This window comes from Lingula anatina, chromosome 6, assembly GCF_051362555.1.
Source record: "Lingula anatina isolate TDL-2025a chromosome 6, LinAna3.0, whole genome shotgun sequence".
In the NCBI taxonomy this organism is placed as follows: Eukaryota; Metazoa; Brachiopoda; class Lingulata; order Lingulida; family Lingulidae; genus Lingula; species Lingula anatina.
The window spans coordinates 9,928,968-9,949,977 of record NC_141772.1 but is presented as its reverse complement, the minus strand read 5'-3'; the positions used below and the strand labels follow the sequence as shown (position 1 = coordinate 9,949,977).

The following is a 21,010-nucleotide window of genomic DNA, read 5'->3' as shown; positions in this document are numbered from 1 at the left end:
ATACGCCGACTTCCTGCCTCAATACGCATGCGTTACAATCGCCGCGTTGAAGTCGACCACATGTCGGTGGGGAGTTGACAAGCAAAGACAAAAGTGCACATCTTTCTCCAACCAGGAGTTCAGCACCGGTGAAGCTATTTTCCGTAGTTATGACTCTCGGACTTTAGTTACCACACACCAGAGAGCATGGGTATTTCTAGCTTGCATGAATTTATTGAGGCGAGCTGTAAGGAGGCCTGCGTTCCAGTGGATCTTCTGCAAATTGCACGAGGATATAGTCGGGGAAATGCGGCAGGGCGCTTTCGCCTTGTGATTGACGCAGAGAGCTGCCTTGACCGTCTTTATGGCGGCTTTTACTCTGACTGGGCTTGTGGAGGGGAGTGGAACCGCATGGTCCACTTCCTGACCAATTTAACAGAGGCCTGCCGCGGTGCCAACTTGGAGTTGGTCGTGTTTTTCAGTGGCGCTTTGGAAAAAGAGAAAATGAGAGACTGGGAAAAAGAGCAAACGGAGAAACGAAAGCGTGCCAACTTGGTGCTTAAGCACGTCTTTAATAAAGCCACACCGCCCCCTAAAGTTTGGTGGCTGCCCCCAGTGTGCCTGCGCCCATGCCTGCGTATGGCTTTACGACACATGGGCGTACAGGTGGCATGCTCTATGGACGATCACCATCAAGAAGTGATCGCGTATTGCCGAGAGAACGACTTTCAGGGTATCTTGGCCCAAGATGCAGTCTATACCATATTTGATCCTCCACGCTACTTTTCTTCTGAGCACTTGAAGCTGACCTACAAAGGGACATTAGAGACACGAGAATATTTTGTAAATGCTGTGGCAAAAGCGCTGGATCTCAATCCAACAAGGTTCTGTGTATTTGCTGCTCTGCTAGGTATTAGACTTTTGTAGGTTCTTTATGAAATCAGTACATGACCAGTTATTTTTTTCCTTGATCAACTTGAGAAGGCTGGAATATTGAGTTTTACTGTGTTTTTAAGCTCATATATTTGTACTGTGAAAAAGGGGTGTGGCCTTGTAACCAACCCTTTTACAGCATGCATGTGCACACACATGCACGCACATGCACAGTCACACAGTCTTTACGAAATTTAAATCATTAAACTGATGCTCTTACTTATTAAAAATCTACAGAGAATCTTTTCTTTTTTGTACCACAACTTTGTTCACTCTGATGACAGTAGGTGGCATCATGCTTTTTGTTGTTGTTGTTGCTATTATTATTATTATTATTATTGTTATTATTATTAATATTATTATTATTCATGTTTTTGCAATAAAATTCCCATGAACAAACATTGTTTAAAATTTTTTAAGTAATTCACAAATTAAGGCAACTTATGCAGTAAATTACGCATATCTTTTGTAGATAAATGAAATTTGCAGTTATTATTTTGTCTTCATTTTGTATCTAAATCTGTATTTTTTCCAAGGTGATCACATTCTGCCTGAGGATGATCTACGTCCATTTTTTCGAGAATTACTAACAGTAAATGAGCCAGGTGTAGTAAAGGTAGGTTGGAATGATCTAGTTTATTATTATATAATGTAATATTATAATAATGTGATATTAGTAAGAAATGAATGTACCCTTATAAAAAAGTCAAAAATTTAACAGGTGTCAGATATTTATTCAATGAATGAGTTAATTTGGCACTGATTTACAATCTACGTGCATTTTTTCTCCATTTTTAAATTAAATTATTTATTTTTTTTTTTTGGGGGGGGGATGTTAAATTTATTAAAGAAACTTGGAAGATATGCAATAATATCATAAGTGTTATCCGCTGCCTGGTGAAATAATCCTCTCTCTGCAGAAGTCACTATATGCTTCCTTGAAAACTAACAGCTTTGTTATAGGTTTGCAATGAATAATTGAAATGTTTAATATCATGTTTAACTATTTATGTTTCAGGCACAGCCAACCAAACAGCTGATTCTAGAAGTAGCATCATTTGTCCGCGAGCTTGTTTCCATTGATGATCTAGATGCCATTGGAAGAATTATATTTAGGTGAACTTTATTTATAGGGTAAAGTGAATATTAAGTGTCAGCCAAGAATTTCATCTGTTGTTAAAAAAGGCAGTCATTTTTCTTAATTGACAGCAATAATGAAATTGTCATTTACTTTCCATATTTACTGAGGAAAATGCTGGAGATAGACATTGAATAGATTTTTGGGGTTTTTAAGCTGAGGAGTATAAAATTGTATATATTTCATATATATTATAATATTTTCTTATTTTTCCTTCTTCAAATTGGACATTTTCTTTGATTAGAACACGCTTTTGTTTTAATAAATTTTTTTAACAGAAAACCAAAATTTGATGAAAGTTTTATGTGGTACAATTTTCACCTTCCAGAAATTGCCCAGAAGCAATAGAAGAAAAGATTGGCCGCTTTAAACAATCTGTACAGTATTACCTTAATGGAACAGAAGATGGTTTCCTTAAATACAGACCCAAACTTCAAGGTATGTATCATTCATGTGGCAAAGAAAAAGTCTTGGTAGGAATCAAGATTGGAAGTAATACAGATCATGTAATACAGATCTAAGTCCATACTGGTAGAATATGTGACATTTGACAACAAGTAGTTCTCAGTTAAGACATTCAACTTGCACATGTTGGCCTGGTCTGAGAATGTTCTGAGCTTTTTTTTTTTCAGCATGCCTGAGGTATCTGCGTTTTAGAGATGAAAGATTTATCTACATATCGAGATATTTAAGCATCGGTTTATTTCCGCCTCCCCTGGACCCATCATATAGAGATGTGCACCATTGGTTCATGCATTAGTTATTTATTTTTAATTTTTTTTTTATTATTACCTTTTTTTTTTGTTTTTGTTTTTTAAGGATCAGTTTTATCTGAAACAGTTACATTTCAGAAAATGATAAATCAAATCCGAAGCTCTTTTGAAAACTAAGAAAAAAATATAATGGCCATGCTGGACCACTAAAATCACACATTTCTGAAAAATCTACTGTTTCAAACAAAACTTTACTGGTTGTGTGCATAGGACCAATGGCTAATGTTACAGACTGTTTTACGAATGCTGTCTTATACCTCTCAGGGTTGACGTCAGGCCAGCCTGGTAGATACCCCAAACAGCAGGCCAGTGGAGACATAGGGCAGGAGACAGGGAAACAAGAACAGAAACCTGATACGGTGATCCAACAGGAGTCTGAAGCTTCTGCTGAGACTGGAAACACTGCACAGAAAACGGTAACATGGCCCTGATGTGTTGTTGTGGCAAATATGTTAAGTAGTACATATTGAATGGCTGAAACTTTGTTGAATTTAGTTATATATGCAGGGGTTTTTTTATGTATTTTATTTTTTCGTAATATCTGTAGCAGTGTTGAATAAGAAAAGATGAAGTACCAATAACCACAGTTGTATCATTGTTTTTATTTGAGTTAACCTGCAGCTTAAAGTTTGATAGTTTAAATGGTGTTTGGTACTTCAACCCCAGTTACTCTCTCTCTCACTGCACAGGCAGTATTTCTAAGGTTGGCATTCTTTCTAAGGTTGAATTATTTCAACAATCAATCAGTGATCTTCTAAACTTAATTCTTAATTTCCAGGAAGAACTGGACATAGAAGCCGACAGCATTTACACACAAGCGCCCTCAGGTTACGGTGCTGAGGCCACGGCAAGCGCCGACCTTCCCACACCGCAGATTGTTATAGAACCTCCTGTTCTGAACAGCATGGAACCTCCCGCAGAGGAAGAGAGGAAAGAAACCGGAGATCTGGCCGCCAGGATGGAAGCCATGACACTTGAGAAGACAGACGATAGCGAGCCTGACCGTGAGACGCAGGAGATAAATGGAAGTGCTGGACAAGGAGGTGAGAATTGATGGTTCTCTGATCTGTCTCTGGCCTCTTGAAATCTGTTTGTATTTACTATTGAAAAATCTTAGCATAAAGCTCGATTTCTTCAGGTAACAGTATCAACTCAAACCTGTTTCCTGTGATTTTTCTAGTTGTAAGCCATATATAATATATATATGTTTACATAACTTAGTTATATGTACTTTCCAGACACCTCACACCTTCAGCTGCAGCAAGGAGACAGGCCTGAAGCATGAAATATATGTTTGTATAATATGTATGTTTATATAATATAGTTCTATATCTGCACTCTCCAGACACCTCACACCTTCAGCTGCAGCAAGGAGACAGGCCTGAAGCATGAAATATATGTTTGTATAATATGTATGTTTATATAATATAGTTCTATATCTGCACTCTCCAGACACCTCACACCTTCAGCTGCAGCAAGGAGACAGGCCTGAAGCATGAAATATATGTTTGTATAATATGTATGTTTATATAATATAGTTCTATATCTGCACTCTCCAGACACCTCACACCTTCAGCTGCAGCAAGGAGACAGGCCTGAAGCATGAAATATATGTTTGTATAATATGTATGTTTATATAATATAGTTCTATATCTGCACTCTCCAGACACCTCACACCTTCAGCTGCAGCGAGGAGACAGGCCTGAAGCATGAAATATATGTTTGTATAATATGTATGTTTATATAATATAGTTCTATATCTGCACTCTCCAGACACCTCACACCTTCAGCTGAAGCGAGGAGACAGGCCTGAAGCATGAAATATATGTTTGTATAATATGTATGTTTATATAATATAGTTCTATATCTGCACTCTCCAGACACCTCACACCTTCAGCTGCAGCGAGGAGACAGGCCTGAAGCACTGCTCTCGTCTTCCAGTAGCAGCAGCAGCGGCAGCAGTCCACACCACTTCAGTGCTGAGGTAACATGGGGTGCCAACCTGGCCGCCTCCGCTAATGCCGCTGTAAGCACTTGTTTACTAACACTAGTTATTCTGTTGACTTTTCATTCTGGGAGATCCCTCCATCATGTATTTTGTTGAGGTATTCTTGACTGAGAGATTGATTGAAATTGGCAAAAGAAGTGCTGAAATGTTTTTGGATTACTACGTGCCCTTTTGCCAATATGTTCTCGCCCTTCAAATTTTCACATTTTAAATGGAGTTCAGGGTTTTTTTTACCAATGGGAGAGATTTGTTGTTTCTAACTGCACTCAAGTTTTCATTAACCTTTCTTTGATTGTTATTTTTCTTGTTTGAAATAATTTCAGTTATTTTCTGAGCTATTTTCCTGTTTTGTCATCTGGTTGTTTTTGTAAATAAAAATTAGCTCATTGAAAGAATATTATATATTTCATCTGATATAAGAATACTGTATATCAGTATCATTTGTTGCCCATGCTTTAATGAAAATGTGGCATAGTTGAATCATTTTAAAAACAAAAGCACCAATCTGAAACATGTTACTGTGAGTGCAGGCTTTCTTGAATAATCTATCGATTAATTTCTTAGACTCTTAAAAGAAATCTGAATTGAGTGCCATTAAAAAATTGATCCAGATCCCTGTAAAACCTCCTGCGATGAGAAGTGGCATGCGACGCCAAGGTTGCGACCATCTTCCTCCCGTCTCCCCAGAGATCATGCGCGTCGTCAGTGAGCGTCACCAGAAGGGCCTGATGATGCCATGGATATACCAGTGCCTGGCCCAGGTGAGACTTAATTCCACCTTTAATGGTTATTATTATACTGGATAAGCCATAAAATAAGTCTTTGGATAATCATGCTGTAAAGTGTTGATCATAATGGCAGTATGGATTTGAACGTCTTAGGCAAATGTGAAATGATGATCAGTAGGGTTTTGCTCCCTGGGAATAATAAGATTTTAAGCATAAGTCATTACCTTCAGATGGTCATGTTACGTGGACTGTTGTGTACTGTAGAGTAACATATTCTTCGTGTGATCAGAGATGCCAGGTATAATATTTAGCCTTTCAAGTTAAGTGAATCATCTTTCCCATTTTTCTTTGCTCCAGGGTGAAATCAAAATTTCTGTGTCACTGGAGGATGAAAACGGGCGCGAGTTCCTGCCTGTGGTCCAACTCTATCGTCCAATCAGGCAATATGTGTACGCCATCTTGTTTAACTTGAGTAAACTCCGAAGGGATAAAAAATCACAATCAGGTAGATATTAAAAGCTTCCAAAGTTTTTAAGGAATGAGAGTGTTATGTTATAAGTATTGTGGACCAAACCAAATGCTTATTATAACTAAGAAATAGTTACAACTGTTACACTAGTCGCCCCTTGAATGCGACATACATGAGTGTAATTACATCGGGGCGCAGATATAACTTGCTCCTGTATGTGACATACATTGAAAGAACAGTAGTTGTAACTGACTTGTCTCACGTCTGGAGCTTCAAACAATAGGATGAATGTGCATAAGGCCACACTTTTTTAATTTTATGGATGACATCCTGCGCGCGCACGGATTTTCGCCCGTTCTCAAAAAAAAAAAAAAAGCCCCCCCCCAGCCCCCAACGAAGTCGGTTGTCGCAAACGTTGTTATTGAATTTGCAAGGAAATGAGCTTTCTGCGCATGCGTATTTTCGCCACGTGGAAATGCGGCCACTTTGCTGTCAAATTCATCTCTAGGTTTACTTTCAAATTACACAACAATAAAAGTCATCAAGAGAACGGGCGCCATCGTTTTGGATTGGTATGCCATTGATATTGGGCATGGAGATATCACCTTTTTACAATTGTGCGAAAGGCTGGCGGCGGCCGAAACATTTCTGTGACATTCTGTATAAAGCAGCACATTAATACCAGGTTTTCTGTAGCGAAAAAAGGGTCGACAAGGGCGTCGAGGTATTTGGTGGGCTGAAGGTCGGACAGGCCACCTGACAGTTTAGCTGCTTCGTGTGAGTTGAAGTTGACAAAATGGCATCGTCTGAAATGACCTTAATAGATTTGGTAGTATTAAGCATATCTTTGCATCATTTTTTAAACATTTCTGTGAAGTGTTCAAAATGTTTTAATATTCTGAGAATACAATAATAAAGACGCACTGTTTGATTGATATTTGTTTTATTGATTGCTATACCAAATGAATGCATGAAATAACCTTAAATAGATTTGGTAATATGAAGTATATCAATTCATGACTTTTTTTACATTTCTACGAAGTATTCACAATGCTTTAATATTTTGAGAGCATGGATAAAGACATATTGTTAGTTTGATACGTGTTTCCAGCTGTGTACTGACAGCATTCCTTTACTTAAGCAGTTTTTTTTTTTTGGACTGTTTTTTTTTTTTTCGCCCTCTCGCACCGATTTTGGGGTACCCAGAGGATGTCATCCATAAAAATAAAAAAGTGTGGCCTAAGCATATAAAAATACAGGCGTGAGAGTAAGTGAAATACAAGTGTAATTATCATATTGTTTGGATTGCTGGTTGTGGGATGAATGATGTTAGCATGTAGACATGGTCCAGCTTTGTGTCACAATTCTACAGATATATATGTAGTTCTGCCACTTGTATGTTTCAGCTTCGCCTCTATGAAATTACACTGTATGTTGCATTCAGTGAAGTGCTGTAATATGTATATTTAATGTGTTTAATGTTCTTGATTTCAAGTATGACCACCGTGACTGTTTGTTTCTGTCTCACCCCCCAGGTTCTCCTGTACCAGAAGCAGTGATCAAAGAGAGGAGTTATACCAAGGAGGGGCCCCAGTGCGAAGACGTACAGGCCATCACCATGGATTGGATGGTGCCGACCATCCATCGTCTGTGGCTAGGGCAGCAGATAGAGGATAAAAATCGTCGACTCCGTGCTTTTCTCACGTGCATGCGCAGTGACTCCCCGGTGATGCTCAATACTTCCTACGTTCCTCAGCACTTGTTGATTATGTGCTGCATACTCAGGTTTGTAATGTGAAAGCCTGTCATTCTCATGATAATAATTTCTAACTACCAGATTTCCTGTCAGTATAAAGTAACATCATTTAGTTTTTGGGCAGTGGTTGAGAAGTGCCAAATGAGGCTGGGGGGTGATTCTTGGGTGCTGTACTCTTATTTTGGGAAAGAGAAGCCTTCAGAAGGTTGACACTTTTTCATGCACAAGCATACACACATGCACATCAGAGCCTTTAATATTGTTTATTGACATCCATCTTTATGATTTCCATTAAGAAGGCAGCATGTTCAATGAAATGCATCGAAATAATCTGTAAAAAAATTTTTTTTCTGGATGGATTTCACTGAGACCTGATTATCCTGTTAATTCCTCCTAGATACCTGATGTCACAGGAGAAACATCGAGTCCTACGCAGACAAGAGCTTGATGCGTTCTTGGCCCAGGCCGTCTCTCCTTTACTGCAAGACATCCAAACAATGCAAGACATGAAGGTGGGTATTAGAACTCTGAACAAGGTATTGAGAACTATATATATACTGGAACTTAGCTACTGACCTAATGTAAGTTCCAGTATTGTTGCTGAACTGGTATTAATGCCTAATAAATATTACTGGTAGTAATGTTTATTCTAAGACTTGTAAATTGTCACTAAAAGCTGAAATTTTTCATCATTTTGCTTCATCATTATAGTTTTTGTACTATCAGGTTTGATATGATAATTATAAAAGTGATGTTCAAATGATTTAATTTTCAAATATTGAAAAAAAAATACAGTATACAGCTGCAAACCTGTGGGTGAAGTTTTATAATTAAAAGGTAAATCATTGGATTATAAACACTACTAAAACATTACACATTAAGGTATAAAACAATGCTATTATGTAAGGAACCCTCATACAGGTCTACTAATTAAAACACATTTATTCCAATCTTTTCTTCAGCTTCCAATGTTAACCACGCGAGGCGTACAACTAGGTGCTCTTTTCATGAGGGGTGTAGAATGTGCCATTTTTGCCAACGACGCCTGCGGTGCCCCCGTACCCTGGACCATGACCTGCCCCTGGCTGTACTTCGATGGCAAACTGTTCCACTATAAGCTGCTCAAGGCCAACAATAACACTCCACTCGTTGATATTTGTGATGGCTCTGTGAGTATGGAGGCTGTCGTATCAGTAGTACATCATTGTTTTGATCCAGTTTATGTACTGAATGTTATTACCTGGACGTGGTTGCCCTCATTTAATCAAGTTGCTCATACTTTACTGAAAATTTTTAATATTTGTTAAAATGTTTTATTATCATTTATTAAACACAGCATTTTTTATCTCCCAAGGTGGAACAAATCCACATGAAATTTTACTGTTCATATTTATATTCTCATAGATAACTGACTCACGAGACCAGAATAAAGTTCTAGAAATAACAACTTAAAAACATAAGTATGGTTCATGAAGTAGTTTGGTTTTAGACAATTTCATGTCATTCTTATTTTTCCCAGGTGGAACAGGTGATGAGGGTGGAAAGGATGCGACAGGCAATCCTCCATGGGTTAACAGTGGACTTTGCCAAGCCAGCTCTACCTCTGCCCCCAGTCTCTCTGGAGCCGTCATATTTACCATATCGTCCCGCGGGGATGCCCGTACCTCCTCCCATGGGGCACAACATGCGACCACAGCCGACTCCACCGCACCAAGGTATGATGGGAATGCACCCTACGCCTGACGGACGTGGGAGGGGCCTGCTGGGTGAGTGATGCATGCTGGGACCGTTTGGCATACATCATTCTGCCATTTTTTTTCGTCATTGGCTAAAATTTGGTTAATTTTGACAATAAAATGTTTTAAGAAAATGTTAGTATAGTATATATTCACAACTTGATTGAAAATTTCTTTGAGAGAGTCTTGGAACTTTTGATACCATTGGAAATTAAGACTCCAAATTTAAAATATTTCATGTTTTCTTGGTATACTGCAGATCTATTTTTCAAAATTGAAATGATTTATTTACTAGTATTTTATTTTTAAATTTTTTGCATCAGTAAATGAAAAGTACTTCATTTATGTGTGTTCTATCTTTATCTTCTAACCCCTCCAGGCCCCAGTCCTATAGACCCCAGGGGTGGCCAGCTGTCTATAGCGGGGGTGGTGGTTGGGCAGTGGGGGCCACAGCCCCGGGGGAGGGGCACACATATCAACCAACTGGGACCAGTGCCTCCCAGAAGGTAAGGGGATCAAGTAATGAGGTATCTACATGGTACAGTTTGTAAAAGATTGATGGTTGATATTATAATAATAATAATAATAATACTCATAATTATAAAACTTGTGCATCCTTGAAGAGCTTTCAGGCAAAACAACTGACAGGCAATAAAGAATGGAAAAAGTCATTTTAAATGAGTTATCTGGTTTTACTAGTTGGCTCCCCCACAAGGGTTCAGCACTATCCAACTTAAATATAGTGTTTGTGAATTTTTAAAAAATGTTTTTGTTGAACTGTTATATGTGTCAACAGTGATTACTCCTGGGGAGGATACAGTAAACGCCTCTTCAAATTCCAAAGTCAAAATTTGTCTTTCTCTCTTCAAAACAGGTATGGACCCGGCGGTGGGATGCCAGGCATGCACAGCGGAATGCGTGGGCGAGGCACGCACTTTGCGCAAGGGCCAGGGAGAATGCAGGTGGGACAGCAGGGTTTTTCTCAAACAAATGCCTGATAGAGTTAATCACCTTTTTTCTTGCCTTAGTTGATTGTATAGATTAATGTGTTGATCTAATAACAAATATTAAGAGAATCTGATCCATTTTTCTTTAACCATGTAATGTAATGTAACTACATAGAAGCAGTAGTGGACAGATTTTATCAATTTTTGTTTAAAACAATTCTTTAAACATGTGAAACAAGCAGTTCACAGTTGCTGTCGGTGTTTTCTCCTTATTTATTTATTTATTTATTTATTTATTTATTTATTTATTATTTTTTTTTTTTTTTTGTTATATACTGCAACAATTACATCAAATAGCAGAGGATGATAACTTTTCCCATTCTTGCAGCATGGAAGAGGTGTCAGTACAGCAAAGCCCAAAAGAGGGCGCTCAGGCATGGCCGTTCCATTGTCGCAGCAGACAAAGATGGAGGGAGGTGGGCGAGGCAGAGGTTGCACGGTGGAGGTGCCATCGGAGTAAGCAGGGTTTTCTTTTTTCCAATTTACAGAATGTCTGCGCATTACTGTAAATTTAACAGTAGCTGTTGTTATTATAAATAAATAATCTGGCAACCCAGGAAGAGTTGGATAATACATAGACAGCTCAGTGAGAAAATGTGCTCATAGCGTTAGAAAATTCTGGAATTAACTTTCTGTATTTTAGCAGTAAGGATTGATAATAAAGAGACATATAATTATTCAAAACATCAGGGAACTACAAGTTTTGAATTTCTATCATTCAGCTCGCTTGGTGCCATGCCTGTCAGTGAATTCATGAAGGTGGATTTCCACAAGGAGGCAGCACAAAATGAGGCAGACGTAGAAAAAGTTGCTGCAGCAGATGCTGAAGAGGGCATTGTCGAGGGACAGTTCCAAAATGCAGCAGACGACAGCATAGAACAGGACGAGGACAGTGCAATACAGGTCAAAGGTCAGGGCATGTTGAGTCCAGACAGTGGGATACAGGAGTCCAGTGACCTTCAGACTGATCTCGGTGCCCTCTAGTGGTAGTATTTTCAGTAATGCCACATTGGGATGGGGAGTTCGATATGTGACATTAACGCCATCTTGAGGACAATTTTGCAATTTTACATGAATGCCACCTGCAGCATTTGAAAATTTATATGTAGGCCATCTGAAGGTACTTGTAGATACTGGCGGTAGTGAGTTTCCCCCACCAAGCAAAACATCCAGGTTGGATTTTGAAATTAAATGTGGGAAGTTGATCTGATGCGACACAAATTGTTTGTTGGATATGATGAAGGGGATGCGACTTTCTTTTTTCTCAAACTGAAGGGCAGTTAAAGAATGTTTACACTTTTTTCTATCAGTCATTGACTGAATTCAATATTGCTTGAGAATTAATCAACATATTCACACTGAATTTTAAGTTTTGAATTGCAATTATTTGGCAAGAATGAAAATTAACTTTTTCAAGTTGGAAAAAGCATCAGACTTGACAATATGAATGGAGTAATGGACTGAAATTCATGTGTCCTTCGAATAATTTCACGACCAGTGTAAAGGGGAAAAAAAACAGTAGCTTGCATTAAAACCGACTTGATCAAAATCTGTTTAGTAAGTCTGGATATGGTTGCCCCAGAAAGTTGGGTGGAAATTACCTAGTTATTTCATAATTTTTGCTACTTTATTATTTTTTTAATATATGATGATGTAATTTTCAGTGTTAAAGTTGATGTTTGTACTCTTCATGACTTTGTGTAGAAGCTTAATATGTTTTATTACATAGTAGCATTAAACTCTTGTTACTGACCAGAATTATTTTGGTTCTCTTGGTCAAATTTGAAGTCGATATAGCTGACAACCTTAAACAATGGAATTAGTTCATTTGTTAATGTCAGACAATTTCATATTTATAATGTCTACGTGCATGTTTACACAAACCTATAAATCAAATTTGTATTTCTTATTGGTGTTGCTTGTTATCCTAAAACTAAGGTGAGCTTCATTTGATATACGTACACAGTTTAAAACACATCCGTCAGTGCATGCGAGGGAATATTGCTAAAGAGAAATGATGAGTAAGAGTTGGCACTTGTTTGTGTTGAACAATAAACTTTTTTTGTATAATGGGCCTTCACATTTTATTTACTGAACGTTTCTTGTCCTGAACGTTGCCCAGATTTCATTCCCAAATTCCTCAGGTTCACTCAACTTGGGACTCCTTGTTATCATTCCACTTTTCCTGAATGGATCTTTTTGGATGGTAAAATATTAAGTTCCTCTGGATTCTTTTCTTTCATTGTAGACTATAAAGTGAAAAACAGATAATATAGCCTCATCTTGGGTCTTCCCTTTTCTCTTTCAAGATTCCAAAATTTTTCCCCAGTTTTAAATGAAATGAATAACATTGACCATGTAAGTCTATCAATTAACCCAGTCAACATCTTCTCAACAATTAAAAAATGTTTCCGAGCTGGCAGAAAAGTGCCTTGAGAGTATATTTTTGAAATTTATTTATTAGAGTACATAACCTTACATCTGCAAAAGGTGATCACAGAACTTTGACAAAAATTCCTGAAAGCATATGCAAGGTGTAAGACCACTAACTTCCTTCTGCAAAATTGATTAATTCTTGAAATGTTAAAAAAGATATACAATGGGAAATAAATTTATGTAATCAAATCAAATGTACCAAATTTCCCGACTAGGAACACTTGGAATTTTTTCCTTCACAATGCACTCAATAAATCCAATATTCAAACTTTGAACTAGTCTCCCTTCCCACCATCCTTGTCTCCATACCCCAAGGACTTCCAATCCTCTTTTGCCATTAAATCTTTGTCCATGCGACACTGCAGATAATCTTTGGCTACGTCCCTGCATGCAGAATTATCCTGCTTATTGTTCTTTAGGCAGCGCAAATATTCCTTCATTTTCTTTTTACATTCACCTTCGTGATCCAAAGGAAAACTTCCTTTCATGGGAGGTGTTCGATCAATGAGCGGATTGCGACTTAAGGCCATGTCTGTTACTGTCCGCGTCGTTTAACAAGTGTTTGTCCTTAGTGAGTGTAAAAAAATCCCTGTAATAAATAACAATGTGGTTTATCTTAACAAAAAGGAAAATTTTATGTCTTTTTAACAAATGCCTCTATTATTAACAGCTTCGTTCATACGGGAGTGTCTTCACTGGTGCCTTTGTTGCTACAATGTCCCTCTCACTAACGAAACAAAACCTTGCCGACAGTTATAATAATTCAGTGTCTACCCTGCAGTTTTTATGGCCGTAAATATGACACAAAATGAAAAAGTCTGTCACTGCTTTATGTGTATTTCTCCTTCCTTCTTTCCTTCCGCTACAGAGACACTATGTCCTTGCTGGCAATCCTATTAACCACTGCCTCCAATGCCGTTCCAATACTGAGTTCAATATCTGGTATTTTGTATACCTGGAAAAAAGGTTGAATAAAATGAATTCCTATAAAATCACACAGATCTGTAATTCAATCAAGGTCTCTCTCTTAGACAGACCACTCTACAAGATTATTTTAAATCCACCTAGAGGCTATCTAGCGCTATTTATATACAGACACATGAAGGTAATAAGAAATAAGCATAAGTAATCTGTTTGTCAAATAAGTAAACATTCCCTAAAACTGAAACTTTCATCTACATCATTAAGGACTTTCTGAATTGGTTTCCCCTATTACTTCATTACGGGCAACCCTGCACTCATTGGAAATAGCATGCTACTGACCTTTTTAACAGTCTCCAGATCTGTGAACTCTGGTAAGGACTCCAACGCCACCTGTTGTCCTTGAATCACACTAAGGAAGTCTTGAAGCTTGGTGCTCTCTTCAGCCAGTGAGACAATAAGCACTGAAGTCTCCTGATCTGTGACACCAAACTTCTTGTAGGAGTCCGAGATCTGTGAAAGATAAGCGCAGCAATTTTTTTAATTTAAAGCATATAATCTTGACAATTTTTTTTCACTTTCTTGGTACTCAGTATCGTCCACGTTCAGCTGCAGAACTAACTAATTGGAGCTTATACCATACAATATCTCATAGCTCTTGACCTGAATTATATCATTAGATGTATTAACCATCATATACACTGATCAGACTTACATTCTTTGAGGGAGCCAAGCTGTACAAGATTTCTGAATGCAGAGTTCTGGTATACTTCTTGTTGTTACTGTGAAGGTGAACTGCCTTGTTGACTGCTACCAGCACTTGAAAAGGGTCCACAACCTAAAAGCAAAGGGAGTGAAATGTGGAAAAAAAGTTAAAATCTGTGAAAATGTTAAGAAATTTGGAAATAAGGCAATGGAATGTGGAAATAATTGAGGTAAAGATATGTGGAAATGTAAGCTCTGTTTAAATCAGTAATACCCATTTCTAACAATAAGTCTATTGACTTCTCAATGTTATCTTAATAATATAACTACCATTTTTTAAAATATTCCTGATTCGTACAAATAGTAGTGAAGTATCCATAAAGCATAACATACTAAAACATAGTATACAATCATATATATATACAGTAATATATAATGTTAAATAGAATAAACGAGTATTGCATTCTCTTTCTTGAACATTTCATTGCAATAAGGGAAAATTCACAATATAAGACATACATTAAAGTGTGATTTTCAAAAAGAGTGATCCTCAGTGTGTCTTGTAGATGAGAGTACTAGTAGTTACTAAAGAAACAAAACAAAATATTTAGATTTATCATGCTAAATATAATGTTTACTGGTAACATGCTAAAATTGATTTATTTCGAATTTGCATAACAGGAAACGTTTGTAATTCTGCCATTCATTTAATTGTACTGAATCAACCCTCAAGTTTCAAGGTGACAAATGGTCGTGAAAAAGAAACGTGACTGGCGATTTATGAAACAATTAATTTCCCCAAATACTTACAACACTGGGTTTAATAAGCGCTGCCTCAAACTTTCCTTCAATGACCAGTTTTCTCACTTCTGAAAGGTTTCTTACGTCTTTGAAGAGAACTATCGAAAGCGTTAAGTTAGAGCCTAAAAAGTTTTCATAACTCTTCAAACCCATCACAGCTTGAGTAGCTTGAGTGGTATACAGTACTTATAATAAGTTTCGAAGCACTCGATTTATTTTTCAATTAAAAATATATGAATGTATTTGGATATGCTACTGAACAGCTTAAATCATATTTATTTTCTATCGGTGCCACTGCATTTTAATGAAGCAGTCGCTTTGCAAGAGTGAAAACGTGTGATTTTAAAGTTGCGAAACTAAAGTCTTTATACGCATAACCAAGATGGCAGCCCCCGGTGGAAGGCACACGTTGGCAGCCCTCGAAGTGTGCGGGGTTTTACTCTGCTTGGCTGCCACTCTGCTGTTCAAGTTTGACGAGAAACAACCGGTACCGTACATGGACGAACAATTCCACATTGGACAGGTCATCAAATATTGCGAAGGCAATTTTTATGAGGTGATTATGTGCATATCTGTAACTAGTGTAAGACCGCATTCACATCGAGTTGAGCCAGGCTTTACAAATCCTGGGACAAAATATGGCGGACGTACATGAAAGAAAAACCGTCTAATCTTTTAATAGTCTCACCGCCTCTCACACGCCCCTCCACGCGTCGTCCCTGCGGGGGTACAGTCATTAAATCTCAGCTCCATTGGGACGACACATGGGGAGGCGTGTTTCGAACACATGTCAGTATGAGGCCTTATCTGTGTAGCATGTAATTCCACAAACAGACGCAATGGCTTTTGTACTTAGGGTCCCATTGGGTATTATCCTTAACTGAGAAACCCATTTTTTATTTCCCGAAATGCTTGAAGCACTCATATTACTTATCACTCATATTACTATATTACGTGAAGCAGACTTCTGATTGCGAGATGTACATTAGAGATTGTTCCCCACCTGGAAGCAAACTCTCAAATTTTTGGAATAATCACTTTCGCTGTGCAACTCCCACTGTACACGATTCTATACAGTAGGTTGCTTCTTGGTGGGAAGAAATTTTGCATCAGTATTTGACCTTCCTTGTGCGTTTAGAATTTTTATTCAACTGGTTTTCATTTCATGGTGGTCTATATTACAACTGGTAGACAAGCATACAAATATTACATGTTGTACTTTCAGCATTCGCCATAAGCATTGTTTGTGTTAAGTATTATAATTGGAGCTATCTTGATTGCGGTGGAGGGGACACAGGATTGTGTCGTCCTTCTGGTGGGAGCTTTTGGAAAGATAGTGAGGACTTCATGTTGGTGGTGGAGATGCATGTACACAGGGGCGGATTTAGGCCGTCTTCTGGGTCTTCCAGAAGACTGTCAGATTTTCAAGTTTACATTGACGGGTATCTATTTTTTTCTGTCGGAAGACGGTCAAAAAATATAGGATGGATCAGCAAAGATAATTTGGAAGGCTGTCAGAAAATATCTCTGGATCCGCCCCTGTGTACACGTGTGTGGTAATGAATAAAAAAAAGTTGTTGGGCACCTTCATGTGGTGTTTTCTGAGTGGAAGCTATCTCGGATGTCCTGTGTAAGGGTGCTTTCCCAGAGATTTAGATTGATCTAAAGATTAAGATTTAGATCGACCTAACTCCCTGGGGGTTCACGCTAAATTGCAGTCAGCCGAGCGGGCACCATAGTTAATTACCCCTTGACAGCTTTTAGTAGGCGGGACAGACGCTTAAGCTGGCCAAGCTGACAGTAATCTAGTAAGACTCCCCACAGGGATAGATCGATCTAAAAATCTATGGAAAAGGGGTGTAAGTGACAGTTTGTTTCTTTTACAGTGGGATCCCAAAATCACCACTTTCCCTGGTCTCTACCTGATCAGCCTGGGTGTGCTGAAGCCAGTGGGATGGCTGATGGGATGGGATGAAGACACGACGTGCAGCGTACTCAACCTCAGGGCCATCAACATCATGTTCAGCATTGGGAATTTCTACCTCTTTCTCGCTCTCATACGGAAAATACACGGTAAAGACAAGGTAAGTGCACACTAGGTGTTTTTTTTGCACTGAAATTTATGTTAGTCTGGTTTTTCTTTCCTTCAGTTATTGGGCTATATTATGTAACAATCTAAATTTCAGCCACATTTGTGGAAATGGAAATGAGATCATCAAATATGTATGTTTGATGAAGCAATAACTATAATTTTTCAAGACCACTGGACAGTATATATGAATTTTACTTGACCATTAAGATATGACAAAGTTACCAGCACATCTTTTAATCGGACAGTTTGATTTATTACCTTTTCTGACTTTTTATACTTTCAGAATTACCAAGACACGGTTGCTGTGGTGACAGCGGTTGTGCTGAGCCTGTTTCCAGTCATGTATTTCTTCACCTTCCTCTACTACACAGACCCAGGATCAACCTTCTTCACATTACTCATGTACCTGCTCAGTCTCCATGACAACCATAAGGTGGCGGCCATGATGGGTTTGGTTGCCATTTTGTTTCGCCAGACTAATGTCATATGGGTGGCTTTTGTTGCTGGAGTCAAATTTGGAGACCTTGTGGTCCGATATGTGGGCCCAGAGAAGAGGGATATACCGAAAGAAGCCATAGGAAGCATGGATTTTCTCATTTATTCAGTGTACCTGTTGTTCGTTGGATTGAAAGACAGGACTAAAGAATTTCAGCAGCTGCTTTCAAGTTTCTTGTCATCTACCTGGAGCTACATTCTGCTTTTTGTTGGATTTGCTGCCTTTATAGTGTTCAATGGGGGAATTGTAGTTGGTGACCGTTCGGCTCATGTAGCAGTTTTAAATTTTCCTCAGTTGTTCTATTTTTCATGCGTGACATTTATATTTGCCTTTCCACACATGCTAACGCTTTTCAAGGCTTTTCACTTTGTGGATTTTCTTTTCAGAAGACCAGTGCTATTTTTTATGTGTTATCTCATCAGCTGTGTACTTGCCATGTACTTCACATACGAGCATCCCTATTTGCTGGCAGACAATCGTCATTATACATTTTACATATGGCGTAGGATTTATTTGCTTCATCCATACATGAGGTACATCCTAATCCCTGCGTATATTTACTGTTATTGGGCCATACATGAAAATCTCCAAAACAGACATGTATGGTGGAAATTAACCTACGCTGTGGCTTTGTTCCTCTCCACCGTTCCTCAGCAGCTGATGGAGTTTAGATATTTCATTATCCCATATTTGTTATTCAGGCTTCATTCCCCTCTCTCAAACTTAAGCAAGTTGATGATGGAGTTGGTGATTGCGATAGCTGTGAATGCTGTCACAATCCATCTTTTCTTGAACAGGCCATTTACTTGGCCAAACTCCAATGATGTTCAGAGGTTCATGTGGTAGGGGAGATGAATTATCTGTCTGGTAATAAAATGTAGCTGGCCCCAGTTTCACAAAAAAAAATTAAATTAAAAAAAAATAAATAAATAAAAAGTAAAGGAGTCAATTCCCAGGATTTCCATGAGAGAGCTGTAACGCTGTTTCTGATGGGATAAGACACGCACACGTGCCCATGTAACGTTGGTAATTAAGTTCTTTGCCAGGGACCCAGAATTATTATTATTATTATTTTTATTATTATTTATTTATTTATTTATTTTTATTTTTTTTTTTTTTTTGGGAAACCGGGGCCAGATGTGAAACCAAAACCAACCCCCCTAAAAATAAAAGTGTAATGCAATAAAGTATCTGATAGTTTCAAAATATTTTCTAAAGCAAATATTTTCAGTAAGTCTTCCAGCAGTCAAAGATATTCTAATGTCTCTGTAAGTTGAACTGTTCATTGCATATAATATTTGGTGCATTTAAGGATATTGTTATCCTTAATTATCATCCAGATACCGAAAATGAGGTTTTTCTTGCATCTAATTATGAAATAATGCATCTATATTTGTGCTGATTTAACACAATAAAACAATAAAAAATCCTCGAAAAATTAAAATATCGGTGTTTATCATTCTCGTTGCAATGTATAAACGTAGGCAACTCGAAGCTTTAATAGTCTGTATAACACCTTTCTATTTTGAGGTGAGATAGCAATCGTTTTTAGTCGTAAAAAGATTTCATCACGAAAATTGGCCCCGAGTGTATAGAATAAATAAATAAAAATAAAATAAACGAGTCAATTCCCAGGATTTCCATGAGAGAGCTGTAACACTGTTTCTAATGGGCACGGGATTGTAACTAAATTTAGGCTACAATCCCGTGCCGTCATTTTGGTTTAAAAGTTTTTGATATGGAGTTGTGAGCCCCCAATTTCAGATTTTCATTTAAGTAAAAGCATTAGATGGTTTTATGAACGATAACATCTGAACAAAGACTATTAAGAAAAATCGATGGCAGGGTTTTGGAGTACTTAATGATGTCATTAAATTTTTCGTTGAAAAGGTGATCGTGGGTGCTAGGATAAAAGAGAAATTTGAGAAACCTATTTTTCAGTTTTTTTCCCCTAAATCGCAATTATGAAGTCACCCGTAAGATGGCATATGTGTAAACGTTAATTTATTTAGTCGTTGAATACTGAAGATTTATCATTTACCCCCAAAAATGCATATAAGGTAGTAAATAAGGGTTTTTGGTGAAGGCTGACAATATCCTTAACTATCATACGAATTAATATAGTGACAATAACAACGATCTGGAGCTTTCAACTTTTATTCACCGCCTGCCTTTTTCATACAATTTCACAAGTATTTATAGGCCTACTCTATTTCTCCGTACTGATCATGCGCTCACTTCTCTCCATTGTTGCAAACCACCATTCACCATTTTCTTATTAAGTAATTTCTAAGAGACTTGTTTTCAATTAAAAATATTATTTGAATTACTCATGCTTGGACCAAATCTATCCTTACTTTATAGGTGTTTTACGCGTGTCAGAAACTTGCATTTCTATTGAGAAATTAACCAATCAAATAGAACTATATGTGACTTTGACATGTTCCATATTTTCCTACCACGAAAACATTTTCTACACTCGTTAACTCTTAAAGAAATGACTTACACTCAATAACTCCCTATCCTTTTACTCGTTTGATTCCGTTTTGATTATTATCTGCAAATAGGGAAAGCGTAAGTTAATAACTTTACAACATAATATACAATGATTTTTCATTCCAATACCAATAAATGACAAAGAATTTCATCTGCGTTTTGACCATATTCACTGCACGGAAGAAATTATGGAATGACCTTACATGTCTCTTGAGCGTCGATCTTCGTTCAACGGAACAGGCGACCGACCGCAAGTGTCTTGATGCCATAACTGGCCCACACTCGCCCCATATAATACATTGTAGCCTCTATGTAATATCGCTATTCACAATACGCGATGCTTTCGAGTTACGGGGCCCAGATGATCGAAGCAGTGACAAGTCAGGCCCGTAGCCAGCAATTTCAAAGGGGGGGGGGGGTCTTTTTCTGAAAAAGTGGACCTTTTACCGAAAAATCCCCATTTACTTATGTCAAATTTTACCCAGAGTGGACCTTTTTCAGGGGCGGATCCAGAGCTATTTACTGACAGTCTTCCA

General features: G+C 37.9%; 4 protein-coding genes across 6 annotated transcripts; 2 read left to right on the top strand and 2 right to left on the bottom strand.

Moving 5' to 3' along the window:
* Positions 1 to 19: 19 nt before the first annotated feature.
* Positions 20 to 12,597, top strand: LOC106172623 (constitutive coactivator of PPAR-gamma-like protein 1). Of its 3 annotated transcripts, none has more exons than XM_087016377.1 (17): positions 20 to 889; positions 1,449 to 1,528; positions 1,931 to 2,028; positions 2,379 to 2,488; positions 3,088 to 3,239; positions 3,602 to 3,866; positions 4,704 to 4,807; positions 5,443 to 5,592; positions 5,917 to 6,064; positions 7,564 to 7,813; positions 8,182 to 8,296; positions 8,747 to 8,953; positions 9,304 to 9,550; positions 9,900 to 10,026; positions 10,395 to 10,482; positions 10,856 to 10,983; positions 11,250 to 12,597. In XM_087016377.1, exons 1-17 carry the CDS (start codon positions 187 to 189, stop codon positions 11,509 to 11,511), a joined length of 3,234 nt encoding a protein of 1,077 aa, XP_086872503.1. In that variant the 5' UTR covers positions 20 to 186; the 3' UTR covers positions 11,512 to 12,597. The 3 variants fall into 3 exon arrangements, with proteins under 3 accessions (XP_086872503.1, XP_086872504.1, XP_086872502.1); XM_087016378.1 differs by having other exon boundaries at positions 4,704 to 4,849; positions 9,304 to 9,499; XM_087016376.1 differs by having other exon boundaries at positions 4,704 to 4,849.
* A 369-nt stretch (positions 12,598 to 12,966) lies between these two features.
* On the bottom strand, positions 12,967 to 13,493 carry LOC147761106 (uncharacterized). Its single transcript, XM_087016379.1, has one exon. It carries the CDS (start codon positions 13,491 to 13,493, stop codon positions 13,239 to 13,241), a length of 255 nt encoding a protein of 84 aa, XP_086872505.1. The 3' UTR covers positions 12,967 to 13,238.
* Positions 13,494 to 13,743: 250 nt separating this feature from the next.
* Positions 13,744 to 15,590, bottom strand: LOC106172626 (EKC/KEOPS complex subunit Tprkb). The gene is made up of 4 exons (XM_013553417.3): positions 15,400 to 15,590; positions 14,600 to 14,722; positions 14,227 to 14,397; positions 13,744 to 13,918 (listed from the first exon to the last, which is right to left on the bottom strand). Exons 1-4 carry the CDS (start codon positions 15,541 to 15,543, stop codon positions 13,826 to 13,828), a joined length of 531 nt encoding a protein of 176 aa, XP_013408871.2. The 5' UTR covers positions 15,544 to 15,590; the 3' UTR covers positions 13,744 to 13,825.
* Positions 15,591 to 15,751: 161 nt separating this feature from the next.
* On the top strand, positions 15,752 to 19,425 carry LOC106172617 (dol-P-Glc:Glc(2)Man(9)GlcNAc(2)-PP-Dol alpha-1,2-glucosyltransferase). Its single transcript, XM_013553404.2, has 3 exons — positions 15,752 to 15,946; positions 17,277 to 17,474; positions 17,766 to 19,425. The coding sequence occupies exons 1-3, from the start codon at positions 15,773 to 15,775 to the stop codon at positions 18,822 to 18,824; spliced, it is 1,431 nt and encodes a 476-aa protein (XP_013408858.2). The 5' UTR covers positions 15,752 to 15,772; the 3' UTR covers positions 18,825 to 19,425.
* Positions 19,426 to 21,010: the final 1,585 nt, after the last annotated feature.